Source organism: Mauremys reevesii, linkage group 4 (genome assembly GCF_016161935.1).
Source record: "Mauremys reevesii isolate NIE-2019 linkage group 4, ASM1616193v1, whole genome shotgun sequence".
NCBI classification, from domain to species: Eukaryota; Metazoa; Chordata; order Testudines; family Geoemydidae; genus Mauremys; species Mauremys reevesii.
Window position 1 is genome coordinate 12,084,121 of NC_052626.1, and position 17,842 is coordinate 12,101,962.

The 17,842-nt window shown below is 43.1% G+C and overlaps 1 protein-coding gene across 9 annotated transcripts in view; it reads left to right on the plus strand.

Annotated features, from left to right (window-relative positions):
* Positions 1–17,842, plus strand: part of KIAA0586 (KIAA0586 ortholog) — a 126,610-nt gene that overhangs the window by 13,945 nt on the left and 94,823 nt on the right. For 8 of the 9 annotated variants that reach the window (XM_039536194.1, XM_039536193.1, XM_039536195.1 and 5 more), the window contains 6 exons: positions 1,617–1,853; positions 2,950–3,121; positions 5,274–5,462; positions 9,195–9,315; positions 11,052–11,199; positions 12,909–12,950. In XM_039536194.1, the coding sequence (XP_039392128.1) occupies positions 1,617–1,853; positions 2,950–3,121; positions 5,274–5,462; positions 9,195–9,315; positions 11,052–11,199; positions 12,909–12,950 (909 nt within the window). The remainder of the gene's footprint in view (positions 1–1,616; positions 1,854–2,949; positions 3,122–5,273; positions 5,463–9,194; positions 9,316–11,051; positions 11,200–12,908; positions 12,951–17,842) is intronic. The other variant, XM_039536192.1, reaches the window with a different exon arrangement.

Genomic DNA, 17,842 nt, shown 5'->3' on the forward strand with positions numbered 1-17,842 from the left:
AACTGTTTGCCAATGGACCTCTAGCAGTCGGGAGTAGCCAGCTTCCAGACAGCTCGAGCAGCCTGCTTCTGGACTGCCAAGAATGACCTCAGCTGTGTCTCTTTACGCTGGAGGATGTGGGCGAGTTGCTCACAAAGCTCCAGAAATGTTGCTTTCTTCATGCAAAAGTTCTGGACCCACTGCTGGTCATCCCAAGCCTGCATGATGTTGTGTTCCCACCAGTCTGTGCTTGTGGCCTTGCACCAGAAGCAGTGGTCTACGTAGGGGGCATCAGCAGCTATAAGAATTACACTGAGCAGCAGGATTGAACAGGGATGGATTAGAGTCTCATACGGATTCCCCTGCCAGGGCCAGGGGCGGCTCCAGGCCCCAGCACGCCAAGCGCGTGCTTGGGGCAGCATGCCGCGGGGGGTGCTCTGCCGGTCGCCAGGAGGGCGGCAGGCGGCTCCGGCAAACCTCCCGCAGGCGTCCCTGCAGAGGGTCCGCTGGTCCCGTGGCTTCGGTGGGGCATCCGCAGGCATGCCTGCGGGAGGTCCACCGGAGCCGCGGGACCAGCGGACCCTCCGCAGGCACGTCTGCGGGAGGTCCACCGGAGCCGGGGGACCAGCGACTGGCAGAGCGCCCCCCGCAGCATGCCGCCGTGCTTGGGGCGGCGAAATCGCTAGAGCCGCCCTGGTCAGGGCAGGGCCCCTCTCATCTCTGCTTGTGTTCCAAGCAGCGGATCCTGGTCTCAGCTCCTTTGCCTGTTGGGCACTGCTGTGGGGTGGATCAGAGCTCCTAACTGCCGTGTGTTGTCTGTCCCGCCCCCTCTCCCTGCAAGTTGGACAGGAAGCAACCGTGCAGCAGCCTTGGTCCGGAGCTGAGTGTGGGGCGTGTCAATCCCAATCCCTATCCTAGGCTGCGCTGGGCTGGACGGACTGTACCGGATGATGAGACAACCCCCACCCTACCCCCCAGTAACCCTGTGAGCAGGTTTGGCCTCGGCAGGGAGGTGGAAGTGAGAATGCCTGCTTCTGCCTCCTTGCTGTTGGGAAAATGGCAGCATTTGGAGGGGAGAGGGAAAAAGACTCGGCAGCCACGTATATCCTGTTAAATTTAAACACCCATGACCATGCTATGAATGTTAAAAAAACAAACCCAACCCCTCAGTTTTCTCAGAGCGATAATTATATGCTATAGTTTTATGGGGGGTGTGTGCCAATGAGAGTTAACGTAAAGATTGGTTTAACATAAAAGAGAGTCTGCAGCAATCTGATAATATTTGTACTGCCTATTTTAAGGGATGTTTTTGTTCATTTTATTTGGGTAAAAGGTGGCTTGGCACTAATGAACACTACCTTTTTAATGCGGTATTTATCTTTTGGAAAGGTTCCCTTGTGTTATTAAATCACCCCAAATCAGGACTATTATTATCTGAATCTTTTGAAGAAAATATAGATGCCAAAAAGTGTGTGGTGTGATGTGATGGTGGGGGAGGGATATTGGGAACAAATAGGAATGGTATTAATACCTGCTTCCTCTTGCCTCAGGTTTCAAACTCAAAGAGTTTTTAAAATGTATAACTAGACTTCTCTTTGAACTATACCTGAGCTACAGAGTCTAATTTTTTTCCTCAGGTTCAAAGTGATTTGGAAGCAAAAGTTAGCTCTGTTTCAGAATTGCTCAGTAAACTGCAGGAGACAGACAAGCAGCTACAACGCGTTGCAGAACAGCAAACAAATATAAAGGCTCAACAACAGGAGAGATCCCGTTGTCATGACAGAGTCAACGAGCTTGAAAAACAGATGACTGTGTTCATGGAACAGCGGATTCAGCATCTTGAAAAGTTACAACAGCAACAAATACATGTCCAGGTACCTGCATAGAAACACAGAGCTTCTTGCTGTTTCTCTGCCTCTGTGTCTTGGTGTTAGTTATACTGAAGTTTGTTGTTAAATTTCTTTAATTGAGTAAATCTGCAACCGTACTTTCACATGTATGAGATTGTTATTGTGCCCATATGTCTGTGCCAGGGGGATTAGTTTGGTGGCTTCTTACCTGTCTAAGCAGTTAAATTTGCAGAGGAGAATGTGTGGTATAGGACAGAGAGGTTTTATGACCTAGTTCCAGAGAGGGAGGATGAACCAGTGGTTAGGGAGGTTTGTGGTTAGCCTAAACCTGGAGAATGGAGTTCAAATTCCTGATCTGCCACAGACTTCCTGTTTGACCTTGAGCAAGTCACTTGGCTTCTCTGTTTTAGTTCTTCATCTGTAAAATGAGGGTAACAACACTTCCCTACCTCATAGGGGTGTTGTGAAGATAAATACATTAGATTGTGAGGCCATTGGATACCACTGTCATGGGAACAAGTAACTTAGACTGTTTGGGAAGTTTTCAACTTAATAACAGTGCTGTCAGGCATGTGTGTATGTGATTGTAGCGTAGATAGACATACCTGAGCTAGCTTTAATCTGCAGTGGATCAGCATCAGTATGCATTTCAGTGAAGACTAGCCCCGGGAGTAATTACTCACAGTTCTGGATGGGTTTGAACAATCTGCACTGAAGCGTGAGCTGCCATAGCTTCACTGCTCCACTACCCGGGCTAGCTAGATTAAAGCTAAATTCGGTATGTCTACCTGAGCTGCAATCACAGAGTGGACATACCCTAAGAATTTGGGGAAAAAATCCCTCTTATGCTACTGTCTGTGTTTTTGGGAACCAGCCAGAATGGGAATACTTATTTCCCTCCTTTTTTGGAGGGGGGAGAGATTCCTATATGTCAGTTTTGTTTTATTCTACCTTTCAAAACAATGAGCAAGTATTAGTTTTCTTAGCCTGCTGCCTATCATTTTTTCCCCCAGATTTCAATTAGTACAAATATATTACATATTTGCTTGTTCAGATTGTTTGTTAAATACCTATAATTCCTTTTTTTTTTTAAATTAACTTTGTACCTTTTGTCTCTTAGTCTCATCTCATTAGCTCTGCAATCAACACAGGTGGTTTCCAACCAGTTAACATACCATCTTCCAATTTGGTGGCAAAGCATTCTACAAACCCAGAACTACAGCAACCACTTACCAGCCAAGTCTCTTCATGTCATAGGAATTTATTCTCTACCAATGCTGTGCCCACCCAAGGTGAATAATTCACTTAATTTAGATATTCAGTTTTATTTCTGTCTTAATCTTGCTTTCATAAATTTAGGACTACATATTACTAAGGAATAACAAATATTTTTGCACAACTGATTTTATCTTCATTAATACAGTGCGTACTACATAAACTAAAAACCACATTTATATCAAATTAAAGTGAGATTTTGGTATTTAGTGGATTCTTTTGCTCACCCAACTGATTATATTTGAGAGGCCCAAGACTGTTTTATAAAAGAGAGTGAATGTGGAAACTTGTACACTGCCTGACCATGCTGTACCGTGCCCTGGACTCTTGTTAGGGTGTGTCTGCACTGGATGTGACATCTCCCAGGGTGCAATTTGGACTGTGGAATCGCTGTACTCCCTTAACTCTTTAGCCTAGGTCTTCTCTTACACTGCTATGCTAGTGAAAAGTAGCCCCTCCAGGTTTTGCTTTCACACAGCCATCAGCATTGGGGGAGGGATAGCTCAGTGGTTTGAGCATTGGCCTGCTAAACCCAGGGTTGTGAGTTCAATCCTTGAGGAGGCCACTTAGGGATCTGGGGCAAAAATTGGTCCTGCTAGTGAAGGCAGGGGGCTGGACTCGATGACCTTTCAAGGTCCCTTCCAGTTCTAGGAGATTGGTATATCTCCAATTATTACCTTACCTTTATGTAAGGCACACCCAGCTAAGTTAAATGAATATTCTCCTACCCACTCATGAACTGTAAACAGGGAAACACCTGCAAATCCCCCCAGCCTTGCACCCCAGAAATGTGCGTCTTACACTGCTCAAGACTGCCTTGGACAGAGCAAGCTCATAAGTCCATCATTTTATCAAAGAAAATGAATATTCACCAGCCCTTCTTAACCCGTGCAGAGATTCCCCAAAAACTTCAGTCAAAGCAGACTGGTTTAGATAAAATATAAAAACAAATTAATTAACTATAGAAAGAAAGATTTTAAGTGATTATAAGTGATACAGGCATAAAAGGTCAGAATTGGTTACAAAAATAAATAAAATGATAAAATCGCAATATAATTTCTAAACTTTACCAAGTTAAGTAAAATTTGAAACACACAGCTTTTCTCGCCCCCCTGAATGTTGCCCACAGTTCACAGTTCTTAGTACGCAGGCTGGATACCCTCCCCAGCTGGGACCAATCCCCCCAGTTCAAAGTCTTTCAAGCAATCTTATTTCACTAGAGGTGGGGAAGGACAGAGGTAATGCAGAAGCCATTGTTTCTTATTTTATACCCTCCTCCTCTTCTTGAGGAACAACCCCACCCCCACCCGCTGCTGGGGTATAGACAGAGAAGTCTCCTGTGTATGTGCGATTCAAAGCGTGTCTCAGATGAATTGTAAATTTCTTGCTCGCACCTTCTGTGTACATGACATTTGGGATGACATGCAAGGCCTTTGTTATTTCTGAGAAGCTGGTCTGTGGGCATTTCCCAGACTCCCCAAATGTTGAATAACAAAGTAATCATAGCAAAATCTCATAACTCCATATACAATGATGATACACACATGCTAATATGATAATAAAGTTCAGTAGCTCATGAGTTTTTAAATGATACCTCACAAGGCATACTTTGTACAAAATATATAACCACAGAATAGAGGTAAATAAGGCGGTTACAGGGGGTTATTTTGAGGTACAGTGTGTCACACAGGCTGGAAGGTGTAATTTCCAGCTTGGGTAGACATACCTGTGCTGGCTCTGGTTGAGCTAGCGTGTTAAAAATACAAGTGTAGCTGTGGCAACGTGAGCTCAGGGAGGGGCTAGCTGCCCCGAGTAAGATCGTATTTGAACCTTAGGTACAGACTCGTGCCTAGCCCCTGCGGCTGCTCATGCCGCAGCAGGTACACTTCTATTTTTAGCATGTCAGCTGGATCAGAGCTAGCGTGGTATGTCTACCCGAGCTGGGAACAACACCTTCCAGCTCCAGTGTAGACATATTCCACTTACTTTCCTCAATACCAAAGTTACTACCTATTTTAAAAAAATTTGTCTTGCTAATGGAAATGTTTTATATTTCTGTGGGAATTTTTTAAACTTCTGTTTGCTTTTGAAGAGTTTGTTTTTTCCTTTTCAAAATCTTTTAACTTTGGATTTAAAGAAAAATTGTTCATTTTTTTTTCTGAATTTAAGCATATTCAAGTCAATTTGGAAATTATGGCGTTCGTACACAGAAATCGCCTCTGAAGACACCAGCTCCTCGGAGATATGCTCCCGTACCTGTATCAAAAGACGTGAAAATCTCTCAGAAATTTTCAAAGAAAGAGAGACCTATAGCAGAAAAGGAAAATGTGCCCAAATCAGCATATGGAGGTGTTGTGGGTAAGTGTCAGAGGAAAGTTCAGAAATAGTCTTTCTTTGTGTCTTCACTGATATGGGCATGGCCAGTGGCTGCTATTGCTTGTATCATCTTCACGTTCTCTAAAGACAGTTCTTATTGGATTACCTGAATCTAGGCATACACATTCAACATTTCTAAAAATGTTTGGTGAAGAGTTAGTGCTGGCAGTAAATTAACGACTCCCGGAGTTCAAGGCGGTACTGTTAATGAACACTCTGGATGAGCTTCCCCACTGTCTTGCCCTTGCATTTTGACCCTAACATTAAATATCCAAGTAACTAATGAAGGGTTGTTGTCAAGTTGGAGGCAGGCACTGAGTGGGGTCTATTCTGTGTCCAATAGTATTTAATATTTTCACGTTAGACTTGAAGGATGAAGTGGTGAGTGTGGTATTTAATGGCCCTATATGTTACTCCTTACTCAGGCAAAACTCGTGACTTCTGAGTAAGGAATGTTGAAGGGAGCCCAAAACATGCATGATGTGCACCTTACAGGCCTTTCAGACACTTGAGAGGGTAGAATTAAAGTGCAGTTCAGCCTTCATTACAGTGGTAGAATGAGCTTATATAAAATGCAGTAAAGTCAAGTGTAAGGTGGTTTGTGTAGGAATGCAGTATCATACCCACGAATATTGAATAGGGGAGTACTGGCTAGGTCAGAAGAGTTACAATGGTAGATAAATTGAACACTGTCACAAAAAGGCAGATGGTACACTGGATTGCATTGATAAAAACAGAGTATGTTGACCAAAGGAGGTGTTTAACAGCCCTACTTGGTACTGGCTTGGCAGCCCAGAATTCAGTTTTCAGCACCTTATTGAAAAAGCACAAAGACCTGGTTAAGTTTGTGTGACTGTTGAGGATATCTGAAAAAATCCAGCCCTTCCACTCTTACCCTGTGGACAAAATGCTTGTCTGTCACTTGGTTACTTCCTGCATAGACTACTGAAACCTCCCCTCTGGCCTTCCAGATTTCCCTCTTGCTCCTCTCCAGTCCGTACAGAATGGCCCTGCTGAAATAATCTTTCTTGCCCACTGCTTGGACCATGTCACTCCATCTTTGAATCCTTTTCCTGGCTTCTTACCTTCTGTATCAGAATGAATCTTCTCATCGTTCATCCCTGACTACATCTCTGTTCTCGTTGTTTACTATTTCCTTATATGCTCTCAGTGCTCCATCAGTTAATTCCACTTGCCCTCTCCCTTTCTGCATTTTTCCATTCCCTATCCTGGTGTGCTAGGCATCTATCTTTCTCTTCAAGTCTGAGAGCATCAAAAGGAAACCCACATCAATAAAAAGCCACCCACTATAAGATGGAATCAAAAAATCCCCAAATGGTCCAAGACAAAATGTTTCTCTGAGTGTGGTTGTTGTGGCAGTGGCAGTGGCAGTGGCAGTGTTAGTGGTGGTTGTCTTACTGTTTAGACTTATACAATTCTCAAGTTTTAGGGTCTGGAGTCATTCTGAAGGTTAGTTTACACTACAAAGGCTTTGCTGAAATAGCTATACTAGGAAAATGACTCTTGCTTGTATAAGTTGTGTTGACATGGGTGTTTATGCCATCATGTTTGTCAGTTTGGGGGGTTGATTTTCATTTATTTATTTATTAGAGGGATAGCCGTGTTAGTCTGGATCTGTAAAAAGCAACAAAGAGTCCTGTGGCACCTTATAGACTAACAGATGTATTGGCACATAAGCTTTCGTGTGTGAATACCCACTTCGTCAGATGGCTGCTTATGCTCCAGTACATCCGTTAGTCTGTAAGGTGCCAAAGGACTCTTCATTTATTTATTTAACACTCGTAACTGACATAGCTATGCCAGCAAAACTTTGTAGTATAGACCTGGCCTGAGGCCCTATCTCTAAATATACTCATATTAAATAAAATACACTGATTCACTGGTCTCGTGAAAACAGTTTGTTTCATTTGCCATATGTTGTATGGTTTCCAATCTTAGGGTGTTCCTGTTTGTTATTCCTCTCATCTCACTGTCGCATAGAAATCATAAATAAAATAACATGTTTACCTGAATGTTTTTTAGGCATAGCATGTTCGTTGGTGCTGTAAAAGTGCATTAGTGATTATCTTTGTTGATTCATGTAGAAAGGGTGATGTCTCAGAGAACTGGAGAAAAGCAAATATAATACCTATATTTTAAAAGGGGGGAACAAAGAGGACCCAGGGAATAAGAGATCAGTCAGTATAACTTTAATACCTGGAAAGATACTGTAACAAATGATTAAGCAATCAATTTGGGAGTATCTAGAGAATAATAAGGTGATAAGTAATAGCCAACAAGGATTTGTCAACTATAAGTCATGCCAAACCAACCTAATTTCCTTCTTTGACAGGGTTACTGACCTAGTGGATGGGGATAATTTCTGATGGTGATATATTCTGATTTTAGCAAGGCTTTAGACACAGTCCCACATAATAGTCTCATAAGCAAATGGGGGAAATGGGTTCTAGATGAAATTACTATAAGGTGCAGGTCCAACTGGTTGAAAAACCATACTGAAAGAGTAGTTTGGTTCACTGTCAAGCTGGGAGAACGTAACTAGTAGGCCCCTCCCCGGCGTCTGTCCTTAGGGCCGGTACTATTCAATAATTTCATTAATGACTTTAGATAATGAAATGGAGAGTACACTTATAAAATTGATGTGTGACATCAAGCTGGAAGGTGTTGCAAGCACTTTGGAGGACAGGATTAGAATTCAAAAGGACATTATTAAATTTTAGAATTGGACTGAAATCAACAAGATTATAACTCAGTCAAGACAAGTGGAAAGTACTACAGTTAGGAATTAAAAATCAAACGCTCAACTGTAAAATGAAGAATAATTAGCTAGGCAATAGTATTGCTGAAAAGGATATAGGGTTATAGAGGATCAGAAATTGAATATGAGCCAACAGCATGATGCAGTTGTGAAAAAGACCACTATCCTGGGGTGTATTCACAGGAGTGTCCTCACAGGAAGATACTGTTCCATCTTACTGGACACTGGTGAGGCCTCAGCTGCAGTACTGTGTCCAGTTCTGGTTGCTGCTATTTGGGAACAATGTGGACAAATTGGAGAGAGTCCGGAGGAGAACAACAAAAATGATAAAAGGTTTAGAAAACCTGACCTATAAGGAAAGGTTAAAAAAAAACTGGGCATGTTTAGTCTTGAGAAAAGGAGACTGACTGGGGACCTGATAAGTCTTCAAATATGTCAAGGGCTGTTGTAAAGCTGTTGTTCTCCGTGTCCGCTGAAGGTAGAACAAGAAGTAATGGGCTTAATGTGCAGGAAATGTGGTTTAGCTTAGATATTAGAAAAAACCTTCTAACTGTACGGATTGTTAAGTACTAGAATAGGTTACCACAGAATGGTGTAGAATTCTTACAATTGGAGGTTTTGAAAAACAGTTTGGGCAAACACCTGTCAGGGATGTTCTAGGTATACTTGGCTCTGCCTCATCGTGGGGGGCGGGGGAGGTTGGGTCTGGACTAGATGACCTCTTGAGGTCCCTTCCAGCGCTATATTTCTAGGATTCTATGATTTTTAGAACCAAATTGATAAATAGTTTCCATTGCAATATTCTCATAAATCTAGTTAAATAATAGTGGATTTTTTTAAATGAATGAAATATTTATTTCTTGAAATGAAAATAAGCCACTTAAATTTATTAAATATGCTTAATAATAATGTTGTTTATGTGTTTCCTATTGTAGGTGGAGGGAGACTTCTGGAGCAGATTCTGAATTCTCAAGAAACTCCATTGAGACAAATTGAGTCTTCTGAGAAGTCGTCATTAAACAACACCAAAATGGCCTGGCATTCTGAGAGAGAGTGGTAAGTAAATGTGACTGAATCAGAAGTTCATACAGACTTTTTATTTTTAATATGACATAGGTGTGTGCTAGACAGTGGTTCTCAACCAGGGGTACGTGTACCCCTGGGGTTATTCAGAGGTCTTCCAGGGGATACTCAACTCATCTAGATGAATGTTTCTCAACCTGGGGGTTGCAGGACAGAGATTTAGGGGATTGCAAGCACACGGCCAGCATTGGGGGTGGCAAGCAAGGCAATTGCCCAGGGCCTCACACCAGAGGGGACCTGTGAAGCTAAGTTACGTGCTTCAGCCCCAGGTGGCGGCCCTTCGGCTTCAGCCCTGGGCGGTGGGGCGTCATCTTCAGACAAGGCTCATAAGTGAAAAACAAGCTGAAGTATCACACTGAAACGTAAGTACAATATTTATAATCTATATCAATTTTATTTTATAATTATATGCTAAAAATGAGAAAGTCAGCAATTTTTCAGTCATACTGTGCTGTGACACTTGTATTTTTATGTCCGATTTTGTAAGCAAGTAGTTTTTCAGTGAGGTGAAACTTGGGGTACACAAGACAAATCACACTCCTGAAAAGGGTACAGTAGTCTGGAAAGGCTGAGAACCACTGTAATAGGTAGGAGATGCACTAGAGCAGTGGTTCTCAACCTATTTACCATTGTGGGCTGTGTATGCAGCTCTTTATGTGTTATGTGGGCTGCATCCACGCAATATATATACTACCTGTATGGCTCTGAGGATGTCACATGGGTCACAACTGTGTGCTGATTGGGCCACGGCTTGAGAACCACTGCGTTAGAGAGATTGGGCCTGGGCCTTGGGTCTGACTAAGATGTGCTTGGTGCAGGACCCAAAAAGGGGAAGCAAAGGTGGCTTTATACTACCATTGTGCTTCCATGATCTCCAGGGCTGCTAAGGGCTTGTTTTACAACAGCATAAGGAACCTTAGGACAAGTGTAAGTAATGATGGCTGGTAACCAGTCTCCCAAAGGGCTGAAAGGGCTCACTGGAGTATATTCCCTGGCTTGTAGAGGGCTGGAATGTAGTGGCTTAGAGCCAGTTATATTGGAAGTGTTTCAATAGGGGGTTCTCCAGGTCAATGGAATTCTCCATTTTCCAGTTAGGGTAGCTTTTGGCCACTTTGCATTAAGGTGTTTTATCAGAAACTGCTATCTGGTTCATATACTGTCTTAAAAATAATGTATGGATGTTCTTTAAAACTGCATCTAGAAGGAAAATTAACTATTAGTGCAGTCAGTTTCTAAGCCTCAGGACAGGTCAGGAAATTTTATCCTTCCTGTCTGAAGAACCCGCTTCCAGATTACGCTTTTGTTGTCATGATTTCACTATGTTTTTATATATTACACTGATGGCTTGAACATGTAATCTGAGGGGGAGCACTTTGCACCATATTTAATTAACAGTCAAATTATACCTTAAATTCAGATTGAAATCATTGAAGTAACATTGGAAAATTGAGAAACTTTTCACTTTAGAAATTAATTAATCACTGCTATTTTTCTATCTTGTTCCTAATAGTGCAAACACTGTAACTATTAAACAAAAGAAGCAATATAATTGGCCAAGGCCTCTGTGAGAAGAAGCAATTTCCTTTCTGTGTAAAGGTTTGATACTTGTGCAGAGTTCAAATCCATGTTAAAATTTTCAAATTAGAAGCTAGTTGTTTCTAAAGTAAGTCAAGAAGCTGTGAGATTTTAGTAATATGTAATCTTCTCAGCAGGCCTCCTGCCCTGCGAACTGACTCATTCCCTGCCTTTGAAGGCCCCCTCCAAGATTACAATTCAATTAATAAAACAGTGAAGAAAGCGGAAGATGTGCTTCAAGATCTTGGCCAGCTGAAAAGAGAAATGCATGGCATGCTACAGGTAAAGTGGGTGACCATATTGTTGGAATGACTAACCATTTCAATAAGAAAAATAAGCAAATGCAAGCAGAATTATGATATCTGGTACCAACAAAGATTGCTCTTGCTTCCAACTCTCCAAACAGAATTATGTTTACAAAATGACTTGGCTGGAAGTTGTAACCTGCTTGTATGAAAAGGGTTCTGGATCTGGGATATAATTATCTCCCAATAAACATACATTTGTTTCTGGATTATAAAGCCACTATGTTACTTTACCAAAGCAGTAACTTTAAAAATCCAGTCTCTACAGTAATAGTATTAGTAAAGTACTTTTTCTTCAAAGTTTTTAAAATGTTTTAATTTTTAAATGCTGCTTTCTGCTGTCCTCTCTTCTCTCCCCGCAGTATTCTAACTGCAGACCTGATTGAGCCATTCACATTTCAGAGAGAAAAGTCTTTGGCTTATTGCATTTATTAAATGTGGGGGATGATTTAAACCAGTCCTTTTCCTACCTTGTCAGCTGCTTCTTGTGATAAAATAGCCCAGTTTCCAGAGTTCAGCCTGGGGCGCTGTTACTTGCATGTTTGTTCTTCTGCTGAGCCTAGTTCCTTTTACTGAAGCGGGTCTCTGCTGGCAGCAGTGAAGATTGGTCGCTGGCTTTTAAAAATGAAGAAGCTTTAGCTATTTATGTGCATCTAATATTTTATTTATGAAACCTAGATGAAACAATTTAGAACAATGCAGTACTACAGAGCTAAGATGCCTTAAATGAAAAAATATCTAGTGCTATATCTATAGTGCCACTGCTTTGGAGCTACATCAGTATCAGAAGGTCTGACCTAACGGTGACAGCATTATCTGTGGAACAGAGTAGACTAGCTCTCCTCTGGCAGTACTTTGGAAATATTGGAGCACCTGCCTTAAAAAGACAGAAGAGGAGAAAGGGATGGCAGTTTAAACAAGGGCAAGGGGTGAAAGAATCTCCTCTGTTTAATTAGTGGAATAAGCAAAGACAAATACAGATACCCTTCAGGCTTCCCCATGTAGTGCTTGTAGCAAATCAGCTTGACAGGTTAGGAAGAAAAGTCATCTGGAAGACAGATGAGAATTTTAGCAGAGGTGGAGTTGAGGTAGAGGGGGCGGAGGGTGGGTACATAGGCAGTGTTGAGAAGCCAGTGGTAGGTAGATTTGCAGATACAGAAGAAGTAAGAGGAAAAGAAGAGTTTGGGCTCAAACATGATTCCAGCTTAGAAAATGTTGACAAATAGAAAGTCGGAGACAATGAAGCATGGTCCAGTAGTTAGGGCACAGCCCTAGGACTTGGGAGACCCAGGTTCAATCCTCTGCTTTGCCACAGACTGGCTGTCCTTGGGAAAGTCACTTTGTCTCTCTGTGCCTTAGTTCCCCATCTGTAAAATGGGAATAAATAGCTCTTCGCTACTTAATGGGGGTGTTGTGAGGATAAAGACATTAAATATTATGAGGTGCTCAGATACTCTGGTAATGGGGGCCACATAAGTACCATAGACAGATAGGTGAGATGAAGGAAATGGAGTTGTGCTTGAGGATGCTCCTGTTGCCCGAGAGAAGCATGCTGAGACATCAGACAAGATATTTTACCTAAACTTTTTAGTCACCTAACTTCTAAATACTGAATTTAATTCTGATAGATACTTATTGTTGACGTTTCAAAGAACCTTTTTCTGTCTTTTTCCCCGCCCTGCCCAGGAAGCAAAAGCATGGAAATCGGACATGAATGATTTTGTTAAGGTATAGTGGGATTTTTTACATTTAATTTATAGAAACTCTGTTTCCTTTATCTTAATCTTTTCAAAAAATGTCTGTTACATCCTGAGCAAATAGCCCAGAGTACGGTTTGAGTAGTTCTGTGACTTTTGATGTTCTGTTTTAGTGAAATATACTTGGGAAAGCAGACTATAAATGCTGCCCCCCCAAAATCTATATCAGGTGGATTGCTAATGTGATAACTGTTTTGTGCTCTGTTCTGTATATAAATACACCACAGCTAAATTCTTGATGATGCACCTTTATCACTAATTTCAGATGTTTTACTGAGCACATATTTTAACCTTGGCTTTTGTTCTTAAATTAAAATTTACATGAAGGTGATAGATAATTTGTGGTATATCCATTCCTCCCCAGGCAGTATCAAGCCCCATGCATTGAAGCATAGGGCTCTCTTGTGTCTTGTCAAGCAAGAGACTTTTTCCAAAGTGGCACTCCACCATCAGCAGCTGCTCTATGAAAGCCACCAACAACCTCACTCTGTCCCACGGCAGTCTGTCTTCCAAGCAATCGTCATGTTCCCCACTCATTTGGGTGGTCTTGTAGCTCTTCAAATATGCCAGGATTGTGCACCCTGTGCTTGCAATGGTCACAATATTAGTGCAGAGCTGGGCAGGCACCATGCTTCTGTCAGAGATGGCGGACATCAAAGAGGGCCACACCGGTTTGTGGGATTTTGAAAAAAAGACATGAAAATTATCAGATATAGATAACATTATGGGATGGAGACAGTTACAAACTGGGAAGTTGACTCCATGCTCCCAGTCACCCCTGCACAACTCATTTCAACCTCATAATGCATCGCCAAAACTTCCCAAAAGAGAGTGTACTGGACAGTGGCGAGTTGCAAAGTGGGATATCTACCCATGGTGCATTGTACTCTGCACCCATACAAGCACTGCTGGTGAGTATGTTACTCTGGGGGAATTCTGTGCATCTGCAGATGTGCAGAATTCCTCTGTCTCACCCCTAACCCACCCAGCAATATCGTCAATCTATCCAGCCACACACTCAGCCCAGAAGAACAGTCTGTCCTATCTCGGGGACTCTCTTTCTGCCCTGCCACCCCCACCAACATGATACAGTTCTGCGGCAATCTGGAAGCCTACTCTCCGACTCAAAGAATACTTCCAGGACAACACTGAACAGCGCACTGATACACAGTTACCCTCCCACCAACAGCACAAGAAGAAGAACTCCACATGGACTCCTCCTGAGGGTCGAAATGACAGTTTGGACCTATACATTGAATGCTTCCGCCGACGTGCACAGGCAGAAATTGTGGATAAACAACATCGCTTGCCTCACAACCTAAGTCGTGCAGAACGCAATGCCATCCACAGCCTCAGAAACCATCCTGACATTATAATCAAAGAGGCTGATAAAGGAGGTGCTGTTGTCATCATGAACAGGTCTGACTACCAAAGGAGGCCATCAGACAACTCTCCAATACCAAATTTTACAAGCTACTTCCCTCAGATCCCACTGAGGAATACACTAAGAAACTGCACCATCTACTCAGGACACTCCTACACTAACACCGGAACAAATCAACATACCCTTAGAACCTCGACCAGGGTTATTCTATCTACTACCTAAGATCCACAAACCTGGTAATCCCGGACGCCCCATCATCTCTGGCATTGGAACTCTCACTGAAGGACTGTCTGGATATGTGGACTCCTACTCAGACCCTATGTTACCAGCACTCCCAGCTATCTCCGTGACACCACTGATTTCCTGAGGAAACTACAATGCATTGGTGACCTTCCAGAGAACACCATCCTAGCCACCATGGATGTAGAGGCTCTCTACACAAACATCCCACACACTGATGGAATACAAGCTGTCAGGAACAGTATCCCTGATGATGCCACAGCACAACTGGTTGCTGAGCTCTGTGCCTTTATCCTCACACACAACTATTTCAAATTTAATGACAATATATATCTCCAGATCAGTGGCACCGCTATGGGCACCCGCATGGCCCCACAATATGCCAATATTTTTATGGCTGACCTGGAACAACGCTTCCTCAGCTCCTGTCCACTCACGCCCCTTCTCTACCTACGCTACATTGATGACATCATCATCATCTGGACCCATGGGAAGGAGACTCTGGAAAAATTCCACCATGATTTCAACAGCTTCCACCCCACCATCAACCTCAGCCTGGACCAATCTACACGGGAGGTCCACTTCCTAGACACTACGGTGCAAATAAGTGGTGGTCACATTAACACCACCCTATACCGAAAACCTACCGACCGCTATGCCTACCTTCATGCCTCCAGCTTCCATCCCGGGCACACCACAAGATCCATTGTCTACAGCCAAGCACTGAGGTACAACCGTATCTGCTCTAACCCCGCAGACAGAGACCAACACTTAGAAAATCTCCACCAAGCATTCTCAAGACTACAGTACCCACATGAGGAAATAAGGAAACAGATCAACAGAGCCAGATGTGTACCCAGAAGCCTCCTACTGCAAGACAAGCCCAAGAAAGAAACCAACAGGACTCCACTGGCCATCACATACAGTCCCCAGCTCAAACCCCTCCAACGCATCATCAGGGATCTACAACCCATCCTGGACAATGATCCCACACTTTCACAGGCCTTGGGTGGCAGGCCAGTCCTCGCCCACAGACAACCTGCCAACCTGAAGCATATTCTCACCAGCAACTGCACCGCACCATAGTAACTCTAGCTCAGGAACCAACCCATGCAACAAACCTCGATGCCAACTCTGCCCACATATCTACACCAGCAACACCATCACAGGACCTAACCAGATCAGCCACACCATCACCGGTTCATTCACCTGCACGTCCACCAATGTAATATATGCCATCATATGCCAGCAATGCCCCTCTGCTATGTACATCGGCCAAACTGGACAGTCTCTAAGGAAAAGGATAAATGGACACAAATCAGACATTAGGAATGGCAATATACAAAAACCTGTAGGAGAACACTTCAACCTCCCTGGCACAATAGCAGACTTTAAGGTGGCCATCCTCCAGCAAAAAAACTTTAGGACCAGACTCCAGAGAGAAACTGCTGAGCTCCAATTCATTTGCAAATTTAACACCATCAGTTTAGGACTAAACAAAGATTGTGAATGGCTTGCCAATTACAGAACCAGTTTCTCCTCCCTTGGTTTTCACACCTCAGCTGCTGGAACAGGGCCCCATCCTCCCTGATTGATCTAACCTCGTTATCTCTAGCCTGCTTCTTGCTTGCTTATATATACACACCTGCCCCTGGAAATTTCCACTGCTTGCATCCGAAGAAGTGGGTATTCACCCACGAAAGCTCATGCTGCAAAACATCTGTTAGTCTATAAGGTGCCACAGGATTCTTTGCTGCTTCTACAGAACCAGACTAACACGGCTACCCCTCTGATATTTTGCCTAAGAAGTGCTGCAGTTCTGCCTTTTGCCCACCAGAGGCCGCTGTGGTGCCAGAAGACCCAGCTGCGTTCATGCCCGCTGTTCTAGCACCACAGCGGCCTCTGGTGAGCAAAAGGCAGAACCGCAGCACTTCTTCGGCAAAATGTATTTTATGCGGGAAAATACAAAATTCTGTGCCCAACAGTAGAAGTTCATCAGCGCACCCTTCCCGCAGAGCCAGGTTAGGACAGAGTGGGGCACACAGGGCTGCTGGGTTCACAGACTGGGATTCAGAATGGCTAGTGGGAGGGACATACTGACACATGGGCTCAGGAGCTAGTGGGGTGGTGACCTTGAGCCTGGGGACGGGGGAGGGGGGCTGCAGAGACCCGTGGGGACAGGAGCAGACATGCCTGACTGAATGGGAAAGGCTTAGGATCAGCCAGGGCCTGCATGGCGGAGGCTTCCCAACACCCTAACAATCCTCCTCCCCAAGAAAACTCCCACCCACACCCAACACCAAAAAGGTTCGCTCCTAGGCTCCTTCCCTCTCCCTCAGCTCCTCTGTTATCCCTGACTTCACCAAGCCTTTGCCCTGCTTCTGACAGGTGCAGGAAATACAGTTCTGTATTGTAATTTAAATGAATTACACAACATTCTGTATTAATATGCCTAGTAAGGAATCTCTTTGTCAAAAAAAAAAATTACCAGAATCTTTTTTTTTTTTTTTTGGTCTGTATTGTTAGACATACATGCTGACAGATTCTTTGAAATAAATTACCAAAATAATTGAAACTAGCATGATTATATTGTGTTATTTTGAAAAATAAAATTTGCAGAATGTTCAAATATTGTGTGCAGAATTTTTAAATGTTTTGGCACAGACTTCTCCCAGGAGTAGTATGTGCACCACTGACCCACGGAGCCAAGTATGCAGGTGCACAAGTGCTATACTAACTGCCTCAACTGGATGCCAACATAACTTGAGTCAACATAAGTTTCTAGGGTAGACATGGCCTAAGAAGTGGCCTGGGGTCACTTTAGCTGGTCATTAGCATGTCCAGAAGAGCATTATTATCTGCCTTCATCTCTTCCCCACTTCTTTTCTTGGAGATCAAACGTCATCTTTTGTGTACTTCCAGACAAGAGTATGAAGCCCAATCATTGTTCCAGTCTCTGTGTTCTTGTGCATTGGTGTCCTTTGTGTTCATACTTAGTGGTTTAATTACTAATTTTGTTTTCAACTTGGTGAAATGTTTTGCAAACTAAATGGCTTTTAATAGTTTTTTCAGTATTTCTTATAAAGAAGTAAACATCAGTGGCATATGGCGCTACTGAGTCACCTAGTGCTGTGTTACCTGGTGTTCCTTAGGACCAGACTGATTTCAGAGGGAGTTATGTGCCTTTATCGGGGGCAGAATTTAATCCTTATTCTTTTAGAATGAATTATGCTTTAATG